The 20727-nt window shown below is 47.2% G+C and overlaps 1 protein-coding gene across 1 annotated transcript in view; it reads right to left on the bottom strand.

The window, feature by feature from the left end:
* Window positions 1-2407: 2407 nt before the first annotated feature.
* LOC137280691 (presenilin-associated rhomboid-like protein, mitochondrial) overlaps window positions 2408-20727 on the bottom strand; it is an 85290-nt gene continuing 66970 nt past the window's right edge. The window contains exons 8-9 of the mRNA XM_067811907.1: window positions 8135-8232; window positions 2408-2596 (exon numbers count right to left, since the gene is read on the bottom strand). Coding sequence (XP_067668008.1) covers window positions 2509-2596; window positions 8135-8232 — 186 coding nt within the window. The 3' untranslated portion in view covers window positions 2408-2508. The remainder of the gene's footprint in view (window positions 2597-8134; window positions 8233-20727) is intronic.

Genomic DNA, 20727 nt, shown 5'->3' with positions numbered 1-20727 from the left:
CTTGTTGGTTCAAGGGTAATGCTAATATTTCAGTAAATACATATAACTGTGCTTCTTGATTTTCAGGAACTCAGTATAACCACTGACACTTTAAGTTAATATACATAATTCATAAGTGAACAAGACATTATACGTAACTACTGACACTTTAAGTTAATATACATAATTCATAAGTGAACAAGACATTATACGTAACTACTGACACTTTAAGTTAATATACTTAATTCATAAGTGAACAAGACATTATACGTAACTACTGACATTTAAGTTAATATACATAATTCATAAGTGAACAAGACATTATACGTAACCACTGACACTTTAAGTTAATATACATAATTCATAAGTGAACAAGACATTATACGTAACCACTGACACTTTAAGTTAATATACATAATTCATAAGTGAACAAGACATTATACGTAACTACTGACACTTTAAGTTAATATACATAATTCATAAGTGAACAAGACATTATACGTAACCACTGACACTTTAAGTTAATATACATAATTCATAAGTGAACAAGACATTATACGTAACTACTGACACTTTAAGTTAATATACATAATTCATAAGTGAACAAGACATTATACGTAACTACTGACACTTTAAGTTAATATACATAATTCATAAGTGAACAAGACATTATACGTAACTACTGACACTTTAAGTTAATATACATAATTCATAAGTGAACAAGACATTATACGTAACTACTGACATTTAAGTTAATATACATAATTCATAAGTGAACAAGACATTATACGTAACTACTGACACTTTAAGTTAATATACATAATTCATAAGTGAACAAGACATTATACGTAACTACTGACACTTTAAGTTAATATACATAATTCATAAGTGAACAAGACATTATACGTAACTACTGACACTTTAAGTTAATATACATAATTCATAAGTGAACAAGACATTATACGTAACTACTGAAATTTTCAGTAATCATACGTATTTACTGATTATACGCATTTCCTGTAACATTTATGCATCTGAAATCTACTTTTGCGTTTCTTTTGTAAAAGTGTATATGCTGTGAAAGAAATCAGAAACTGAAGTAGCATAGTATCTGTAATGATTATTATTAGAATTCTCCCTCAATTTCATGACACTTTAGAACTTCCATATCTTATGTTGTCTTACTTTATAGTGGTCTCCTCAAGTGCTCCCTGAAGGAGTTGTCTCAACTTCATCGCATTGTGTGAAAGGTACTCTGGGATCTTGACGCCTTCACCTAATGTGACAGAGGGAGGAGTGTAGAGCATGGGATAGGCAAGTGTACCAGAATGGCAGGAGACAGCACAGCACAGCACAGGCTGATGAATCAATAACTTTATCAGCACTCGTGCATGTGCTTTCCAAACACTTGGTTGTCACTTTCTCTGCATTCCTCAAATAGTGAACTGTGCAAATATTATTTTTTTCATATTTTTAGGACAAATCCTGTAAAAACTTTACCTTCATTCTGTGCACTCCAGCCATCTAAAGACACCTTCATTACGTGAACTCCAGCCATCAATAGACACCTTCATTATGTGAACTCCAGACTTCTATAGACACCTTCATTACGTGAACTCCAGCCATCAATAGACACCTTCATGATGTGAACTCCATCCATCAATAGACACCTTCATTACATCAACTCCTGCCATCAATTGACACCTTCATTACAAGGACTCTGTCTATAGACACCTTCAGTGCATGAACTCCAGCCGTCCATACACACCTACATTACAGAACTCCAGCCGTCTATAGACACCTTAATTACGTGAACTTCAGCTGTCTATAGACACCTTCATTATGTGAACTCCAGCCATTTAGAGACACCTTCTTTACGTGAACTCCAGCCATCAATAGACACCTTCATTACATGAACTCCAATAATCAATAGACACCTTAATTACGTGAACTCCAGCCGTCTATAGACACCTTCATTACCCAAACTCTAGCCATATATATAGACACCTTCATTACATGAACTCCAGCCATCCATAGACACCTTCAATACATGAACTCCAGTCATCAATACACACCTTCATTACGTGAACTCCAGCAGTCTGTAGACACCTTCATAACATGAACTCCAGCCATCCATAGACACCTTCATTACATGAACTCCAACAATCAATAGACACCTTCATTACATGAACTCCAGCCGTCTATAGACACCTTCATTACGTGAACTCCAACCATCTATAGACACCTTTATTACGTGAACTCCAGCCATCAACAGACACCTTCATTACATGAACTCCAGCCATCAATAGATACCTTCATTACATGAACTCCAGCCGTCTATAGACACTTTCCATTCATGAACTCCAGCCGTCTATAGACACCCTCAGTGCATGAACTATTTGTATTGAGAAAACAAACAAAAATGACATTTTTTGAAATAATATTCTTTATTGGTGCAACATATCACTTGTTTCCAGCTGCTACAACACATCATATATCACACACAGCGACAACCTAGTGGAGTGTTCATCAAGGTTTTCCTCGTATGTCATGCCAGAATTTCATCACAGCTTGTCGTCTCCTCCACACAACTTCCCTGCCATAGTTTGTGTACCACCTGTTAAAGCCAAAATCTGAGATGTACCTATTAGAATCTACAATATGATGTAAACCTGGTCCGTATTGACACACACAACACATCCTGTAAATCAGGTCTCTTCTGACACACACGATACATCATGTAAACCAGGTCCATAATGACACACACAATACATCCTGTAAATCAGGTCTCTTCTGACACATACAATACATCCTGTAAACCAGGTCTGTACTGACACACACAATACATCCTGTAAATCAGGTCCATAATGACACACACAACACATCCTGTAAATCAGGTCTCTTCTGACACACACAACACATCCTGTAAATCAGGTCTCTTCTGACACACACAATACATCCTGTAAATCAGGTCTCTTCTGACACACACGATACATCATGTAAACCAGGTCCATAATGACACACACAATACATCCTGTAAATCAGGTCTCTTCTGACACACACGATACATCATGTAAACCAGGTCCATAATGACACACACAACACATCCTGTAAATCAGGTCTCTTCTGACACACATAATACATCATGTAAACCAGGTCTGTACTGACACACACAATACATCCTGTAAATCAGGTCTCTTCTGACACACACAACACATCCTGTAAATCAGGTCTCTTCTGACACACACGATACATCATGTAAACCAGGTCCATAATGACACACACAATACATCCTGTAAATCAGGTCTCTTCTGACACACACAATACATCCTGTAAACCAGGTCTGTACTGACACACACAAAACATCCTGTAAATCAGGTCTCTTCTGACACACACGATACATCATGTAAACCAGGTCCATAATGACACACACAACACATCCTGTAAATCAGGTCTCTTCTGACACACACGATACATCATGTAAATCAGGTCTCTTCTGACACACACAATACATCCTGTAAATCAGGTCTCTTCTGACACACACAATACATCCTGTAAACCAGGTCTGTACTGACACACACAATACATCCTGTAAATCAGGTCTCTTCTGACACACACAATACATCATGTAAACCAGGTCCATAATGACACACACAACACATCCTGTAAATCAGGTCTCTTCTGACACACACGATACATCATGTAAATCAGGTCTCTTCTGACACACACAATACATCCTGTAAATCAGGTCTCTTCTGACACACACGATACATCATGTAAACCAGGTCCATAATGACACACACAAAACATCCTGTAAATCAGGTCTCTTCTGACACACACAATACATCATGTAAATCAGGTCTCTTCTGACACACACAATACATCCTGTAAATCAGGTCTCTTCTGACACACACAATACATCATGTAAACCAGGTCCAAAATGACACACACAATACATCCTGTAAACCAGGTCTGTACTGACACACACAATACATCCTGTAAATCAGGTCTCTTCTGACACACACGACACATCATGTAAACCAGGTCCATAATGACACACACAACACATCCTGTAAATCAGGTCTCTTCTGACACACACGATACATCATGTAAATCAGGTCTCTTCTGACACACACAATACATCCTGTAAATCAGGTCTCTTCTGACACACACAATACATCCTGTAAACCAGGTCTGTACTGACACACACAATACATCCTGTAAATCAGGTCTCTTCTGACACACACGATACATCATGTAAACCAGGTCCATAATGACACACACAACACATCCTGTAAATCAGGTCTCTTCTGACACACACGATACATCATGTAAATCAGGTCTCTTCTGACACACACAATACATCCTGTAAATCAGGTCTCTTCTGACACACACGATACATCCTGTAAACCAGGTCCATAATGACACACACAACACATCATGTAAATCAGGTCTCTTCTGACACACACAATACATCCTGTAAATCAGGTCTCTTCTGACACACACAATACATCCTGTAAATCAGGTCTCTTCTGACACACACAATACATCATGTAAACCAGGTCCATAATGACACACACAACACATCCTGTAAATCAGGTCTCTTCTGACACACACAATACATCCTGTAAACAAGGTCTCTTCTGACACACACAACACATCCTGTAAATCAGGTCTCTTCTGACACACACAATACATCATGTAAACCAGGTCCATAATGACACACACAACACATCCTGTAAATCAGGTCTCTTCTGACACACACAATACATCCTGTAAATCAGGTCTCTTCTGACACACACAATACATCCTGTAAACCAGGTCCATAATGACACACACAACACATCCTGTAAATCAGGTCTCTTCTGACACACACAATACATCCTGTAAATCAGGTCTCTTCTGACACACACAACACATCCTGTAAATCAGGTCTCTTCTGACACACACAATACATCATGTAAACCAGGTCCATAATGACACACACAACACATCCTGTAAATCAGGTCTCTTCTGACACACACAATACATCATGTAAACCAGGTCCATAATGACACACACAATACATCCTGTAAATCAGGTCTCTTCTGACACACACAATACATCATGTAAACCAGGTCCATAATGACACACACAACACATCCTGTAAATCAGGTCTCTTCTGACACACACAATACATCCTGTAAATCAGGTCTCTTCTGACACACACAATACATCCTGTAAATCAGGTCTCTTCTGACACACACAATACATCCTGTAAACCAGGTCCATAATGACACACACAACACATCCTGTAAATCAGGTCTCTTCTGACACACACAATACATCCTGTAAACCAGGTCTGTACTGACACACACAATACATCCTGTAAATCAGGTCTCTTCTGACACACACAATACATCATGTAAACCAGGTCCATAATGACACACACAACACATCCTGTAAATCAGGTCTCTTCTGACACACACAATACATCATGTAAACCAGGTCCATAATGACACACACAACACATCCTGTAAATCAGGTCTCTTCTGACACACACAATACATCCTGTAAATCAGGTCTCTTCTGACACACACAACACATCCTGTAAATCAGGTCTCTTCTGACACACACAATACATCATGTAAACCAGGTCCATAATGACACACACAATACATCCTGTAAATCAGGTCTCTTCTGACACACACAATACATCATGTAAACCAGGTCCATAATGACACACACAACACATCCTGTAAATCAGGTCTCTTCTGACACACACAATACATCCTGTAAACCAGGTCTCTTCTGACACACACAACACATCCTGTAAATCAGGTCTCTTCTGACACACACAATACATCATGTAAACCAGGTCTGTACTGACACACACAACACATCCTGTAAATCAGGTCTCTTCTGACACACACGATACATCATGTAAACCAGGTCCATAATGACACACACAACACATCCTGTAAATCAGGTCTCTTCTGACACACACAATACATTCTGTAAACCAGGTCTCTTCTGACACACACAATACATCCTGTAAACCAGGTCTCTTCTGACACACACAACACATCCTGTAAATCAGGTCTGTACTGACACACACAACACATCCTGTAAACCAGGTCTCTTCTGACACACACAATACATCATGTAAACCAGGTCCATAATGACACACACAACACATCCTGTAAATCAGGTCTGTACTGACACACACAACACATCCTGTAAACCAGGTCTCTTCTGACACACACAATACATCCTGTAAATCAGGTCTGTACTGACACACACAATACATCCTGTAAACCAGGTCTCTTATGACACACACAATACATCCTGTAAATCAGGGCTGTACTGACACACACAATACATCCTGTAAACCAGGTCTCTTCTGACAGACAATACGTCATGTAAATCAGGTCCATACTGAAACACGCAATACATCCTGTAAACCAGGTACGTACTGACACACCACCTCCATACTGACACACATGCTACATCACCTCCATACTGACACACATGGTACACCACCTCCATACTGACACACATGGTACACCACCTCCATACTGACACACATGGCATACCACCTCCATACTGACACACATAGTACACCACCTAAATACTGACACACATGCTACACCACCTCCATACTGACACACATGGTACACCACCTCTCTACTGACACACATGGTACACCACCTCCATACTGACACACATAGTACACCACCTAAATACTGACACACATGCTACACCACCTCCATACTGACACACATGCTACACCACCTCTCTACTGACACACATGCTACACCACCTCCATACTGACACACATGGTACACCACCTCTCTACTGACACACATGGTACACCACCTCCCTACTGACACACATGGCACACCACCTCCATACTGACACACATGGTACACCACCTCCATACTGACACACATGGCATACCACCTCCATACTGACACACATGGTACACCACCTCCATACTGACACACATGGCATACCACCTCCCTACTGACACACATGCTACACCACCTCCATACTGACACACATGGCACATCACCTCCATACTGACACACATGGCATACCACCTCTCTACTGACACACATGGTACACCACCTCCCTACTGACACACATGGCACATCACCTGCATACTGACACACATGCTACACCACCTCCATACTGACACACATGGCACATCACCTCCATACTGACACACATGGTACACCACCTCTCTACTGACACACATGGTACACCACCTCCCTACTGACACACATGGTACACCACCTCCATACTGACACACATGGTACACCACCTCCATACTGACACACATGGTACACCACCTCCCTACTGACACACATGGTACACCACCTCCATACTGACACACATGGTACACCACCTCTCTACTGACACACATGGTACACCACCTCCATACTGACACACATGGTACACCACCTCCCTACTGACACACATGCTACACCACCTCCCTACTGACACACATGCTACACCACCTCCCTACTGACACACACGATACACCACCTCCTTACTGACACACATGGTACACCACCTCCATACTGACACACATGGTACACCACCTCCCTACTGACACACACGATACACCACCTCCATACTGACACACATGCTACACCACCTCCATACTGACACACATGCTACATCACCTCCATACTGACACACATGGTACACCACCTCCATACTGACACACATGGTACACCACCTCCATACTGACACACATGCTACACCACCTCCATACTGACACACATGGTACATCACCTCCATACTGACACACATGCTACACCACCTCCATACTGACACACATGGTACACCACCTCCATACTGACACACATGGTACACCACCTCCCTACTGACACACATGGTACACCACCTCCATACTGACACACATGGTACACCACCTCCATACTGACACACATGGTACACCACCTCCCTACTGACACACATGGTACACCACCTCCCTACTGACACACATGATACACCACCTCCATACTGACACACATGGTACACCACCTCCATACTGACACACATGCTACACCACCTCCATACTGACACACATGGTACACCATCTCCCTACTGACACACACAGTACATCACCTCCATACTGACACACACGCTTCTCCATATAACTTACAATCCAAACATCATTCCTCCCAGATGAGCAGCATGGTCGAACATGCGCCAGCCCAAAAGAAGACCAACAACATCAAGGACGATGATCCCAGTTAATGCCTAAAGCAACAAAACAATGAATATTATCAATATGTTTAATTTACTTTGTGATGCATGTAATTTTTTTAATAGAATTGATATTTTATACTTATCCTGAATCATGTTTATTATGCTTATCTCATCCCTATATGCAAATGATAGAGGAACACTTGAAATCCCTTGAAGTTCCCTCTTTTGAAGAGGCTGTACAATCACAATCACAATTGTTGACATACATGGGTGGCTGGACTACTGGAGAGGAAACGACAGTAGCTTTGTGTGAGAGGAATGCGCATGTGCCAGGAGCGTATGAGGGCAGGGAGGAACCATGTGCCAGGAGTGTCAGTGGGGAACCATGTGCCAGGAGCGTCTGTGAGGTCAGTGGGGAACTATGTGCCAGGACCATCAGTGAGAACAGTAGGGAACCATGTGCAAGGAGCATCCGTGAAGTCAGAGAGGAACCATGTGCCAGGAGCATCAGTAGGGCATCATGTGGCAAGGGCATCGGTGACGTCAGTGAGGAACCATGTGCCAGGAGCGTCCGTGAGGTCAGTGGGGAACCATTTGCCTGGGGCATCGGTGAGGTCAGTGAGGAACCATGTGCCAGGAGCATCAGTGAGGTCAGTGGGGAACCATGTGTCAAGAGCATTAGTGAGGTCAGTGGGGAACCATGTGCCAGGAGCATCTGTGAGGTCATTGAGGAACCATGTGCCAGGAGCATTAGTGATGTCAGTGGGGAACCATGTGCCAGGAGCATCGGTGAGGTCAGTGAGGAACCATGTGTCAGGAGCGTCCATGAGGAACCATGTGTCAAGAGCAATAGTAGGGTCAGTGGGGAACCATGTGCCAGGAGCATCAGTGAGGAACCATGTGCCAGGAGCATTAGTGAGGTCAGTGGGGAACCATGTGCCAGGAGTGTCAGCTAGGAACCATGTGCCAGGAGCGTCCATGAGGTCAGTGAGGAACCATGTGCCAGGGGCATTAGTGAGGTCATTGAGGAACCAGGTGCCAGAAGCGTCAGTGAGGTCAGTGAGGAAGTATGTGCCGGCCAGCATGGTTGTGTTGGTGGTAGTCAGTGAGGAAGAATGTGCTGGCTGGGATGGTTGTGTTGGTGGTAGTCAGTGAGGAAGCATGTGCTGGCTGGGATGGTTGTGTTGGTGGTAGTCAGTGAGGAAGCATGTGCTGGCTGGGATGGTTGTGTTGGTGGTAGTCAGTGAGGAAGCATGTGCCGGCTGGGATGGTTGTGTTGGTGGTAGTCAGTGAGGAAGCATGTGCCGGCTGGGATGGTTGTGTTGGTGGTAGTCAGTGAGGAAGCATGTGCCGGCTGGGATGGTTGTGTTGGTGGTAGTCAGTGAGGAAGCATGTGCCGGCTGGGATGGTTGTGTTGGTAGTAGTCAGTGAGGAAGCATGTGCCGGCTGGGATGGTTGTGTTGGTGGTAGTCAGTGAGGAAGCATGTGCTGGCTGGGATGGTTGTGTTGGTGGTAGTCAGTGAGGAAGCATGTGCTGGCTGAGCATGGTTGTGTTGGTGGTAGTCAGTGAGGAAGCATGTGCTGGCTGGGATGGTTGTGTTGGTGGTAGTCAGTGAGGAAGCATGTGCCGGCTGGGATGGTTGTGTTGGTGGTAGTCAGTGAGGAAGCATGTGCCGGCTGGGATGGTTGTGTTGGTGGTAGTCAGTGAGGAAGCATGTGCTGGCTGGGATGGTTGTGTTGGTGGTAGTCAGTGAGGAAGCATGTGCTGGCTGGGATGGTTGTGTTGGTGGTAGTCAGTGAGGAAGCATGTGCTGGCTGGGATGGTTGTGTTGGTGGTAGTCAGTGAGGAAGCATGTGCCGGCTGGGATGGTTGTGTTGGTGGTAGTCAGTGAGGAAGCATGTGCCGGCTGGGATGGTTGTGTTGGTGGTAGTCAGTGAGGAAGCATGTGCCGGCTGGGATGGTTGTGTTGGTGGTAGTCAGTGAGGAAGCATGTGCTGGCTGGGATGGTTGTGTTGGTGGTAGTCAGTGAGGAAGCATGTGCTGGCTGGGATGGTTGTGTTGGTGGTAGTCAGTGAGGAAGCATGTGCTGGCTGGGATGGTTGTGTTGGTGGTAGTCAGTGAGGAAGCATGTGCTGGCTGGGATGGTTGTCTTGGTGGTAGTCAGTGAGGAAGCATGTGCCGGTGAGCATGGTTGTGTTGGTGGTAGTCAGTGAGGAAGCATGTGCTGGCTGGGATGATTGTGTTGGTGGTAGTCAGTGAGGAAGTATGTGCTGGCTGGGATGGTTGTGTTGGTGGTAGTCAGTGAGGAAGCATGTGCTGGCTGGGATGGTTGTGTTGGTGGTAGTCAGTGAGGAAGCATATGCTGGCTGGGATGGTTGTGTTGGTGGTAGTCAGTGAGGAAGCATGTGCTGGCTGGGATGGTTGTGTTGGTGGTAGTCAGTGAGGAAGCATGTGCTGGCTGGGATGGTTGTGTTGGTGGTAGTCAGTGAGGAAGCATGTGCTGGCTGGGATGGTTGTGTTGGTGGTAGTCAGTGAGGAAGCATGTGCCGGCTGGGATGGTTGTGTTGGTGGTAGTCAGTGAGGAAGCATGTGCTGGCTGGGATGGTTGTGTTGGTGGTAGTCAGTGAGGAAGCATGTGCCGGCTGGGAAGGTTGTGTTGGTGGTAGTCAGTGAGGAAGCATGTGCTGGCTGGGATGGTTGTGTTGGTGGTAGTCAGTGAGGAAGCATGTGCTGGCTGGGACGGTTGTGTTGGTGGTAGTCAGTGAGGAAGCATGTGCTGGCTGGGATGGTTGTGTTGGTGGTAGTCAGTGAGGAAGCATGTGCTGGCTGGGATGGTTGTGTTGGTGGTAGTCAGTGAGGAAGCATGTGCTGGCTGGGATGGTTGTGTTGGTGGTAGTCAGTGAGGAAGCATGTGCTGGCTGGGATGGTTGTGTTGGTGGTAGTCAGTGAGGAAGCATGTGCTGGCTGGGATGGTTGTGTTGGTGGTAGTCAGTGAGGAAGCATGTGCCGGCTGGGATGGTTGTGTTGGTGGTAGTCAGTGAGGAAGCATGTGCTGGCTGGGATGGTTGTGTTGGTGGTAGTCAGTGAGGAAGCATGTGCCGGCTGGGATGGTTGTGTTGGTGGTAGTCAGTGAGGAAGCATGTGCCGGCTGGGATGGTTGTGTTGGTGGTAGTCAGTGAGGAAGCATGTGCTGGCTGGGATGGTTGTGTTGGTGGTAGTCAGTGAGGAAGCATGTGCTGGCTGGGATGGTTGTGTTGGTGGTAGTCAGTGAGGAAGCATGTGCTGGCTGGGATGGTTGTGTTGGTGGTAGTCAGTGAGGAAGCATGTGCTGGCTGGGATGGTTGTGTTGGTGGTAGTCAGTGAGGAAGTATGTGCCGGTGAGCATGGTTGTGTTGGTGGTAGTCAGTGAGGAAGCATGTGCTGGCTGGGATGGTTGTGTTGGTGGTAGTCAGTGAGGAAGTATGTGCTGGCTGGGATGGTTGTGTTGGTGGTAGTCAGTGAGGAAGCATGTGCCGGCTGGGATGGTTGTGTTGGTGGTAGTCAGTGAGGAAGCATGTGCTGGCTGGGATGGTTGTGTTGGTGGTAGTCAGTGAGGAAGCATGTGCTGGCTGGGATGGTTGTGTTGGTGGTAGTCAGTGAGGAAGCATGTGCTTGCTGGGATGGTTGTGTTGGTGGTAGTCAGTGAGGAAGCATGTGCCGGCTGGGATGGTTGTGTTGGTGGTAGTCAGTGAGGAAGCATGTGCTGGCTGGGATGGTTGTGTTGGTGGTAGTCAGTGAGGAAGCATGTGCTGGCTGGGACGGTTGTGTTGGTGGTAGTCAGTGAGGAAGCATGTGCTGGCTGGGATGGTTGTGTTGGTGGTAGTCAGTGAGGAAGCATGTGCTGGCTGGGATGGTTGTGTTGGTGGTAGTCAGTGAGGAAGCATGTGCTGGCTGGGATGGTTGTGTTGGTGGTAGTCAGTGAGGAAGCATGTGCTGGCTGGGATGGTTGTGTTGGTGGTAGTCAGTGAGGAAGTATGTGCTTGCTGGGATGGTTGTGTTGGTGGTAGTCAGTGAGGAAGCATGTGCCGGCTGGGATGGTTGTGTTGGTGGTAGTCAGTGAGGAAGCATGTGCTGGCTGGGATGGTTGTGTTGGTGGTAGTCAGTGAGGAAGCATGTGCTGGCTGGGATGGTTGTGTTGGTGGTAGTCAGTGAGGAAGCATGTGCTTGCTGGGATGGTTGTGTTGGTGGTAGTCAGTGAGGAAGCATGTGCCGGCTGGGATGGTTGTGTTGGTGGTAGTCAGTGAGGAAGCATGTGCTGGCTGGGATGGTTGTGTTGGTGGTAGTCATTGAGGAAGCATGTGTCAGGAGCATTAGTGATGTCAGTGGGGAACCATGTGCCAGGAGCATCGGTGAGGTCAGTGAGGAACCATGTGTCAGGAGCGTCCATGAGGAACCATGTGTCAAGAGCAATAGTAGGGTCAGTGGGGAACCATGTGCCAGGAGCATCAGTGAGGAACCATGTGCCAGGAGCATTAGTGAGGTCAGTGGGGAACCATGTGCCAGGAGTGTCAGCTAGGAACCATGTGCCAGGAGCGTCCATGAGGTCAGTGAGGAACCATGTGCCAGGGGCATTAGTGAGGTCATTGAGGAACCATGTGCCAGAAGCGTCAGTGAGGTCAGTGAGGAAGTATGTGCCGGCCAGCATGGTTGTGTTGGTGGTAGTCAGTGAGGAAGCATGTGCTGGCTGGGATGGTTGTGTTGGTGGTAGTCAGTGAGGAAGCATGTGCTGGCTGGGATGGTTGTGTTGGTGGTAGTCAGTGAGGAAGCATGTGCTGGCTGGGATGGTTGTGTTGGTGGTAGTCAGTGAGGAAGCATGTGCCGGCTGGGATGGTTGTGTTGGTGGTAGTCAGTGAGGAAGCATGTGCCGGCTGGGATGGTTGTGTTGGTGGTAGTCAGTGAGGAAGCATGTGCCGGCTGGGATGGTTGTGTTGGTGGTAGTCAGTGAGGAAGCATGTGCCGGCTGGGATGGCTGTGTTGGTGGTAGTCAGTGAGGAAGCATGTGCCGGCTGGGATGGTTGTGTTGGTGGTAGTCAGTGAGGAAGCATGTGCTGGCTGGGATGGTTGTGTTGGTGGTAGTCAGTGAGGAAGCATGTGCCGGCTGGGATGGTTGTGTTGGTGGTAGTCAGTGAGGAAGCATGTGCCGGCTGGGATGGTTGTGTTGGTGGTAGTCAGTGAGGAAGCATGTGCCGGCTGGGATGGTTGTGTTGGTGGTAGTCAGTGAGGAAGCATGTGCTGGCTGGGATGGTTGTGTTGGTGGTAGTCAGTGAGGAAGCATGTGCCGGCTGGGATGGTTGTGTTGGTGGTAGTCAGTGAGGAAGCATGTGCTGGCTGGGATGGTTGTGTTGGTGGTAGTCAGTGAGGAAGCATGTGCCGGCTGGGATGGTTGTGTTGGTGGTAGTCAGTGAGGAAGCATGTGCCGGCTGGGATGGTTGTGTTGGTGGTAGTCAGTGAGGAAGCATGTGCTGGCTGGGATGGTTGTGTTGGTGGTAGTCAGTGAGGAAGCATGTGCTGGCTGGGATGGTTGTGTTGGTGGTAGTCAGTGAGGAAGCATGTGCTGGCTGGGATGGTTGTGTTGGTGGTAGTCAGTGAGGAAGCATGTGCTGGCTGGGATGGTTGTCTTGGTGGTAGTCAGTGAGGAAGCATGTGCCGGTGAGCATGGTTGTGTTGGTGGTAGTCAGTGAGGAAGCATGTGCTGGCTGGGATGATTGTGTTGGTGGTAGTCAGTGAGGAAGCATGTGCTGGCTGGGATGGTTGTGTTGGTGGTAGTCAGTGAGGAAGTATGTGCCGGTGAGCATGGTTGTGTTGGTGGTAGTCAGTGAGGAAGCATGTGCTGGCTGGGATGGTTGTGTTGGTGGTAGTCAGTGAGGAAGTATGTGCCGGCTGGGATGGTTGTGTTGGTGGTAGTCAGTGAGGAAGCATGTGCTGGCTGGGATGGTTGTGTTGGTGGTAGTCAGTGAGGAAGCATGTGCTGGCTGGGATGGTTGTGTTGGTGGTAGTCAGTGAGGAAGTATGTGCTTGCTGGGATGGTTGTGTTGGTGGTAGTCAGTGAGGAAGCATGTGCCGGCTGGGATGGTTGTGTTGGTGGTAGTCAGTGAGGAAGCATGTGCTGGCTGGGATGGTTGTGTTGGTGGTAGTCAGTGAGGAAGCATGTGCTGGCTGGGATGGTTGTGTTGGTGGTAGTCAGTGAGGAAGCATGTGCTTGCTGGGATGGTTGTGTTGGTGGTAGTCAGTGAGGAAGCATGTGCCGGCTGGGATGGTTGTGTTGGTGGTAGTCAGTGAGGAAGCATGTGCTGGCTGGGATGGTTGTGTTGGTGGTAGTCATTGAGGAAGCATGTGTCAGGAGCATTAGTGATGTCAGTGGGGAACCATGTGCCAGGAGCATCGGTGAGGTCAGTGAGGAACCATGTGTCAGGAGCGTCCATGAGGAACCATGTGTCAAGAGCAATAGTAGGGTCAGTGGGGAACCATGTGCCAGGAGCATCAGTGAGGAACCATGTGCCAGGAGCATTAGTGAGGTCAGTGGGGAACCATGTGCCAGGAGTGTCAGCTAGGAACCATGTGCCAGGAGCGTCCATGAGGTCAGTGAGGAACCATGTGCCAGGGGCATTAGTGAGGTCATTGAGGAACCATGTGCCAGAAGCGTCAGTGAGGTCAGTGAGGAAGTATGTGCCGGCCAGCATGGTTGTGTTGGTGGTAGTCAGTGAGGAAGCATGTGCTGGCTGGGATGGTTGTGTTGGTGGTAGTCAGTGAGGAAGCATGTGCTGGCTGGGATGGTTGTGTTGGTGGTAGTCAGTGAGGAAGCATGTGCTGGCTGGGATGGTTGTGTTGGTGGTAGTCAGTGAGGAAGCATGTGCCGGCTGGGATGGTTGTGTTGGTGGTAGTCAGTGAGGAAGCATGTGCCGGCTGGGATGGTTGTGTTGGTGGTAGTCAGTGAGGAAGCATGTGCCGGCTGGGATGGTTGTGTTGGTGGTAGTCAGTGAGGAAGCATGTGCCGGCTGGGATGGCTGTGTTGGTGGTAGTCAGTGAGGAAGCATGTGCCGGCTGGGATGGTTGTGTTGGTGGTAGTCAGTGAGGAAGCATGTGCTGGCTGGGATGGTTGTGTTGGTGGTAGTCAGTGAGGAAGCATGTGCCGGCTGGGATGGTTGTGTTGGTGGTAGTCAGTGAGGAAGCATGTGCTGGCTGGGATGGTTGTGTTGGTGGTAGTCAGTGAGGAAGCATGTGCCGGCTGGGATGGTTGTGTTGGTGGTAGTCAGTGAGGAAGCATGTGCCGGCTGGGATGGTTGTGTTGGTGGTAGTCAGTGAGGAAGCATGTGCTGGCTGGGATGGTTGTGTTGGTGGTAGTCAGTGAGGAAGCATGTGCTGGCTGGGATGGTTGTGTTGGTGGTAGTCAGTGAGGAAGCATGTGCCGGCTGGGATGGTTGTGTTGGTGGTAGTCAGTGAGGAAGCATGTGCTGGCTGGGATGGTTGTGTTGGTGGTAGTCAGTGAGGAAGCATGTGCCGGCTGGGATGGTTGTGTTGGTGGTAGTCAGTGAGGAAGCATGTGCCGGCTGGGATGGTTGTGTTGGTGGTAGTCAGTGAGGAAGCATGTGCTGGCTGGGATGGTTGTGTTGGTGGTAGTCAGTGAGGAAGCATGTGCCGGCTGGGATGGTTGTGTTGGTGGTAGTCAGTGAGGAAGCATGTGCTGGCTGGGATGGTTGTGTTGGTGGTAGTCAGTGAGGAAGCATGTGCCGGCTGGGATGGTTGTGTTGGTGGTAGTCAGTGAGGAAGCATGTGCCGGCTGGGATGGTTGTGTTGGTGGTAGTCAGTGAGGAAGCATGTGCTGGCTGGGATGGTTGTGTTGGTGGTAGTCAGTGAGGAAGCATGTGCTGGCTGGGATGGTTGTGTTGGTGGTAGTCAGTGAGGAAGCATGTGCTGGCTGGGATGGTTGTGTTGGTGGTAGTCAGTGAGGAAGCATGTGCTGGCTGGGATGGTTGTCTTGGTGGTAGTCAGTGAGGAAGCATGTGCCGGTGAGCATGGTTGTGTTGGTGGTAGTCAGTGAGGAAGCATGTGCTGGCTGGGATGATTGTGTTGGTGGTAGTCAGTGAGGAAGCATGTGCTGGCTGGGATGGTTGTGTTGGTGGTAGTCAGTGAGGAAGTATGTGCCGGTGAGCATGGTTGTGTTGGTGGTAGTCAGTGAGGAAGCATGTGCTGGCTGGGATGGTTGTGTTGGTGGTAGTCAGTGAGGAAGTATGTGCCGGCTGGGATGGTTGTGTTGGTGGTAGTCAGTGAGGAAGCATGTGCCGGCTGGGACGGTTGTGTTGGTGGTAGTCAGTGAGGAAGCATGTGCTGGCTGGGATGGTTGTGTTGGTGGTAGTCAGTGAGGAAGCATGTGCCGGCTGGGATGGTTGTGTTGGTGGTAGTCAGTGAGGAAGCATGTGCTGGCTGGGATGGTTGTGTTGGTGGTAGTCAGTGAGGAAGCATGTGCTGGCTGGGATGGTTGTGTTGATGGTAGTCAGTGAGGAAGCATGTGCTGGCTGGGATGGTTGTGTTGGTGGTAGTCAGTGAGGAAGCATGTGCTGGCTGGGATGGTTGTGTTGGTGGTAGTCAGTGAGGAAGCATGTGCTGGCTGGGATGGTTGTGTTGGTGGTAGTCAGTGAGGAAGCATGTGCCGGCTGGGATGGTTGTGTTGGTGGTAGTCAGTGAGGAAGCATGTGCTGGCTGGGATGGTTGTGTTGGTGGTAGTCAGTGAGGAAGCATGTGCTGGCTGGGATGGTTGTGTTGGTGGTAGTCAGTGAGGAAGCATGTGCTGGCTGGGACGGTTGTGTTGGTGGTAGTCAGTGAGGAAGCATGTGCTGGCTGGGATGGTTGTGTTGGTGGTAGTCAGTGAGGAAGCATGTGCCGGCTGGGATGGTTGTGTTGGTGGTAGTCAGTGAGGAAGCATGTACCGGCTGGGATGGTTGTGTTGGTGGTAGTCAGTGAGGAAGCATGTGCTGGCTGGGATGGTTGTGTTGGTGGTAGTCAGTGAGGAAGCATGTGCTGGCTGGGATGGTTGTGTTGGTGGGAAAAAGTGAGGAAGCATGTGCCGGCTGGGATGGTTGTGTTGGTGGTAGTCAGTGAGGAAGCATGTGCTGGCTGGGACGGTTGTGTTGGTGGTAGACAGTGAGGAAGCATGTGCCGGCTGGGATGGTTGTGTTGGTGGTAGTCAGTGAGGAAGCATGTGCCGGCTGGGATGGTTGTGTTGGTGGTAGTCAGTGAGGAAGCATGTGCTGGCTGGGATGGTTGTGGTGGTGGTAGTCAGTGAGGAACCATGTGCTGGCTGGGATGGTTGTGTTGGTGGTAGTCAGTGAGGAAGCATGTGCTGGCTGGGATGGTTGTGTTGGTGGTAGTCAGTGAGGAAGCATGTGCCGGCTGGGATGGTTGTGTTGGTGGTAGTCAGTGAGGAAGCATGTGCTGGCTGGGATGGTTGTGTTGGTGGTAGTCAGTGAGGAAGCATGTGCCAGCTGGGATGGTTGTGTTGGTGGTAGTCAGTGAGGAAGCATGTGCCAGCTGGGATGGCTGTGTTGGTGGTAGTCAGTGAGGAAGCATGTGCCGGCTGGGATGGTTGTGTTGGTGGTAGTCAGTGAGGAAGCATGTGCTGGCTGGGATGGTTGTGTTGGTGGTAGTCAGTGAGGAAGCATGTGCTGGCTGGGATGGTTGTGTTGGTGGTCACTCAAGTGAGAAGAATAAAGCACAGATCCTGCACCTTGGTGTTGTGTTACGTGAGTCAAACTTATCAAATGGCGTGGTTGACAGTTCCCAATTACAAGGGCAATTACAGTGAAATAGTGAAGCAAAGTGTCCACTGAAAGAAAATAGAGTCAGGAAATTACTGAATTCCCCCAGTGTTTCTCAATGACAAGCCGCTTAGTCGATAGGTGGAGGAAGCGAAAGTGTGGCAAGCAGTCACTGACTTGGCTTCAGACAAACGGACAAAATTATTAATAGCTCTTTCATTGCCAGAAACAGATAACATTTGGGATAAAGTGTTCAATGAACAGGGCGAAATTACTTCTTGCATGTTTGGATGGAATCTACAAGAAGGATGAAATCATGGCAGTGTACCAGGTTTATGGTGATTTTGATAGATTTAAAACAACACAAAATATGGGCATGGAGAGGTATGTTTCAGAATTTGACAGACTTTATAACCAAACAAAGAAGTTTAATATGACAACTCCAGAATTAGGACTAGCTGAAAAACCAGCCATGATAGAGGCCCATGTGATGCTGGGTCTTGAAAGTAATGGGGCAAATGTTTTAGGACAAGAAATAGAATTGCAGTGTACTGCTTCTGGGCATTTTTGTGTGTCGCTAACCTAACCCTAACCCTAACCCTAACCTAACCCTAACCCTGACTAACCTAACCCTAACCCTAACCCTAACCTAACCCTAACACTACATGATGACACATCAGTAGCAGTGTCACAGGTCTTCTTCTGTGTATTAGAAAAGTCAAAACAAGCAAAGAAGAAGATGCAGGCTGTTATGAAGAAAGCACGAAAAATCTTATAGAGGATGCAACTGTTACTTGTGATGTCTGCAAGAAATTTAAGAAAACTCTCCCCAAACCTGTTGTTTCCTTACCAATGGCGACAAGGTTCAACAAAGTAGTTGCGCTTGACCTGAAAGAGTGGAAAGCTGGGGGACACTTTCTCACTACTTGATTTAGTTTGGCAACAGTTATCTGCAACAAATTGCCTATTTTGAGACTATTGTGAATAAAAGCCTTGGTCTGTGGATTAGCAGTGTTTTTGGGGGTGCAGGAAAAAATTTGACAGACATTGGTGGCGTGTTTGCTAATGATATTGTTGGTGATATGGCGGAAGGTCTAAACATTGAAGTGTGTATAACTTAGACCCCTTGGGAAAATGGAAATTGCGAAAAGAACCATACTGTACTTGATATTGTGTACATAAGATATAAGCTGTCAATCCGAAACTTGATCTAGAAAATGCAGTTGTATGGGCCACCAATGCAAAGAACTCTCTTCAAATGGTCCATGGATACAGACCCTACCAGCTCATCTTTGGATGCAATCCTAACTTCATGTACTCACTGACCACCCTCCTGCATTGGAAGGGAAAACTGTGAAAGGGAAAATTATGCACCATAAGGCTGCTTTTTCTCAAGGACATAACAGAGATCGTGATGAATACCTCAAGCACCTGTTGTATACCTCAAGTACTTGTTGTATACCTCAAGCACCTGTTGTATACCTCAAGCACCTGTTGTATACCTCAAGCACTTGTTGAGGCTGATGGGAAACTAAGAAAATGTGTGTATGTCTCAATGATTCATCTACTTCAGAGTTCGAGAAGAGATAGTGAAAGCGGGATGTTTGCAATCTACCATAAATCCATCTCCATTTTACTGGTACAGTTTCAAGTTAAAAGACATTTTTCTGATGCATGTAGATCATTTCATTTGGTCTGGAACTCTCCCATTTGAAAGAACTGTCATTGATAACATTTGACCTCGTTTAAGACGGGAAAGGAGGGAAGAATGATCATCAAATACACTGGAATGGAAATCAAACAGAAAAAAGGAATCATCCGTGGCCCCATATCGATGGAATACAGACGATATCTTTACCAATAAGTCGCTTGGCACAAAAAGATGATGATCTCAATCAAGAAGAAGTAGGTCATCTCAGAAGTTTCCTCAGACAACTAAGTTGGGCAGGAAACCAGACTAGCACAGAACTGAGCACAGCAATGAAGCACCCTTGCTACCTAGGGCGTCTCCTTAGCTAAGTTCTGGTTACGACAAATATTAACTTGGTCCCCATTGACTGCTTCACAGACAAAAAAATCACTGTTGGAAAATATACGTTCAAAAATAACTTGTAAACGAGAAACGACTGTACAACCTTTCCTTAATGTGACTGATCTATTGGTGTTGTTCACCAACATGACTGGAACATCCATCCTTTGTTAACCTTCACAACTGTATTGCTAATGAGTTTACCTGATTCATTAGCTAAGCATCCCATGTCAACTGCTGAAAACTGATATACATCATTCAGTTCTAAACTAACAATCTTTTTGACTTTAGCCCTCAACACATTCCCACCTTGTGGCGCTAGTTACACATTAGCAGCTAGTCTTACAACGGAGGAGATGTGGATATCTTCTTCCAACAGAACATGGGTTTTTCCCCGCCCTTAGGCTGCATAGGTAGAAATAAATATTAACACCTGCTTCGAAGTAAATCCTTGCTTCAGTCAACCAGTTGTGCCCAAGTATTGCGGTTCATATTGCTGACCACATAGAAATATGAGTAAGGGTAATTCTTCTAAGTCTAAAGGTGATAGCAGCACTGCTCCCTACCGCTAATGAGTCCCCAGTAACCCGTTGTAAAGACACTTTCTTTTCATCTAATTTAACTCCTGGTAGTGAGTCAAATACTCGCTAATGCATGATGGACACTTCTAACCCCGAAACAATTAAGCACCTAATGTTTTGTTCCCCTGTGTTATCACTACATGA

This window comes from Haliotis asinina, chromosome 4 (genome assembly GCF_037392515.1).
Source record: "Haliotis asinina isolate JCU_RB_2024 chromosome 4, JCU_Hal_asi_v2, whole genome shotgun sequence".
NCBI lineage: Eukaryota > Metazoa > Mollusca > Gastropoda > Lepetellida > Haliotidae > Haliotis > Haliotis asinina.
Note: the sequence above shows the minus strand (reverse complement) of the source record. Positions and strands in the feature narration are given on the sequence as shown.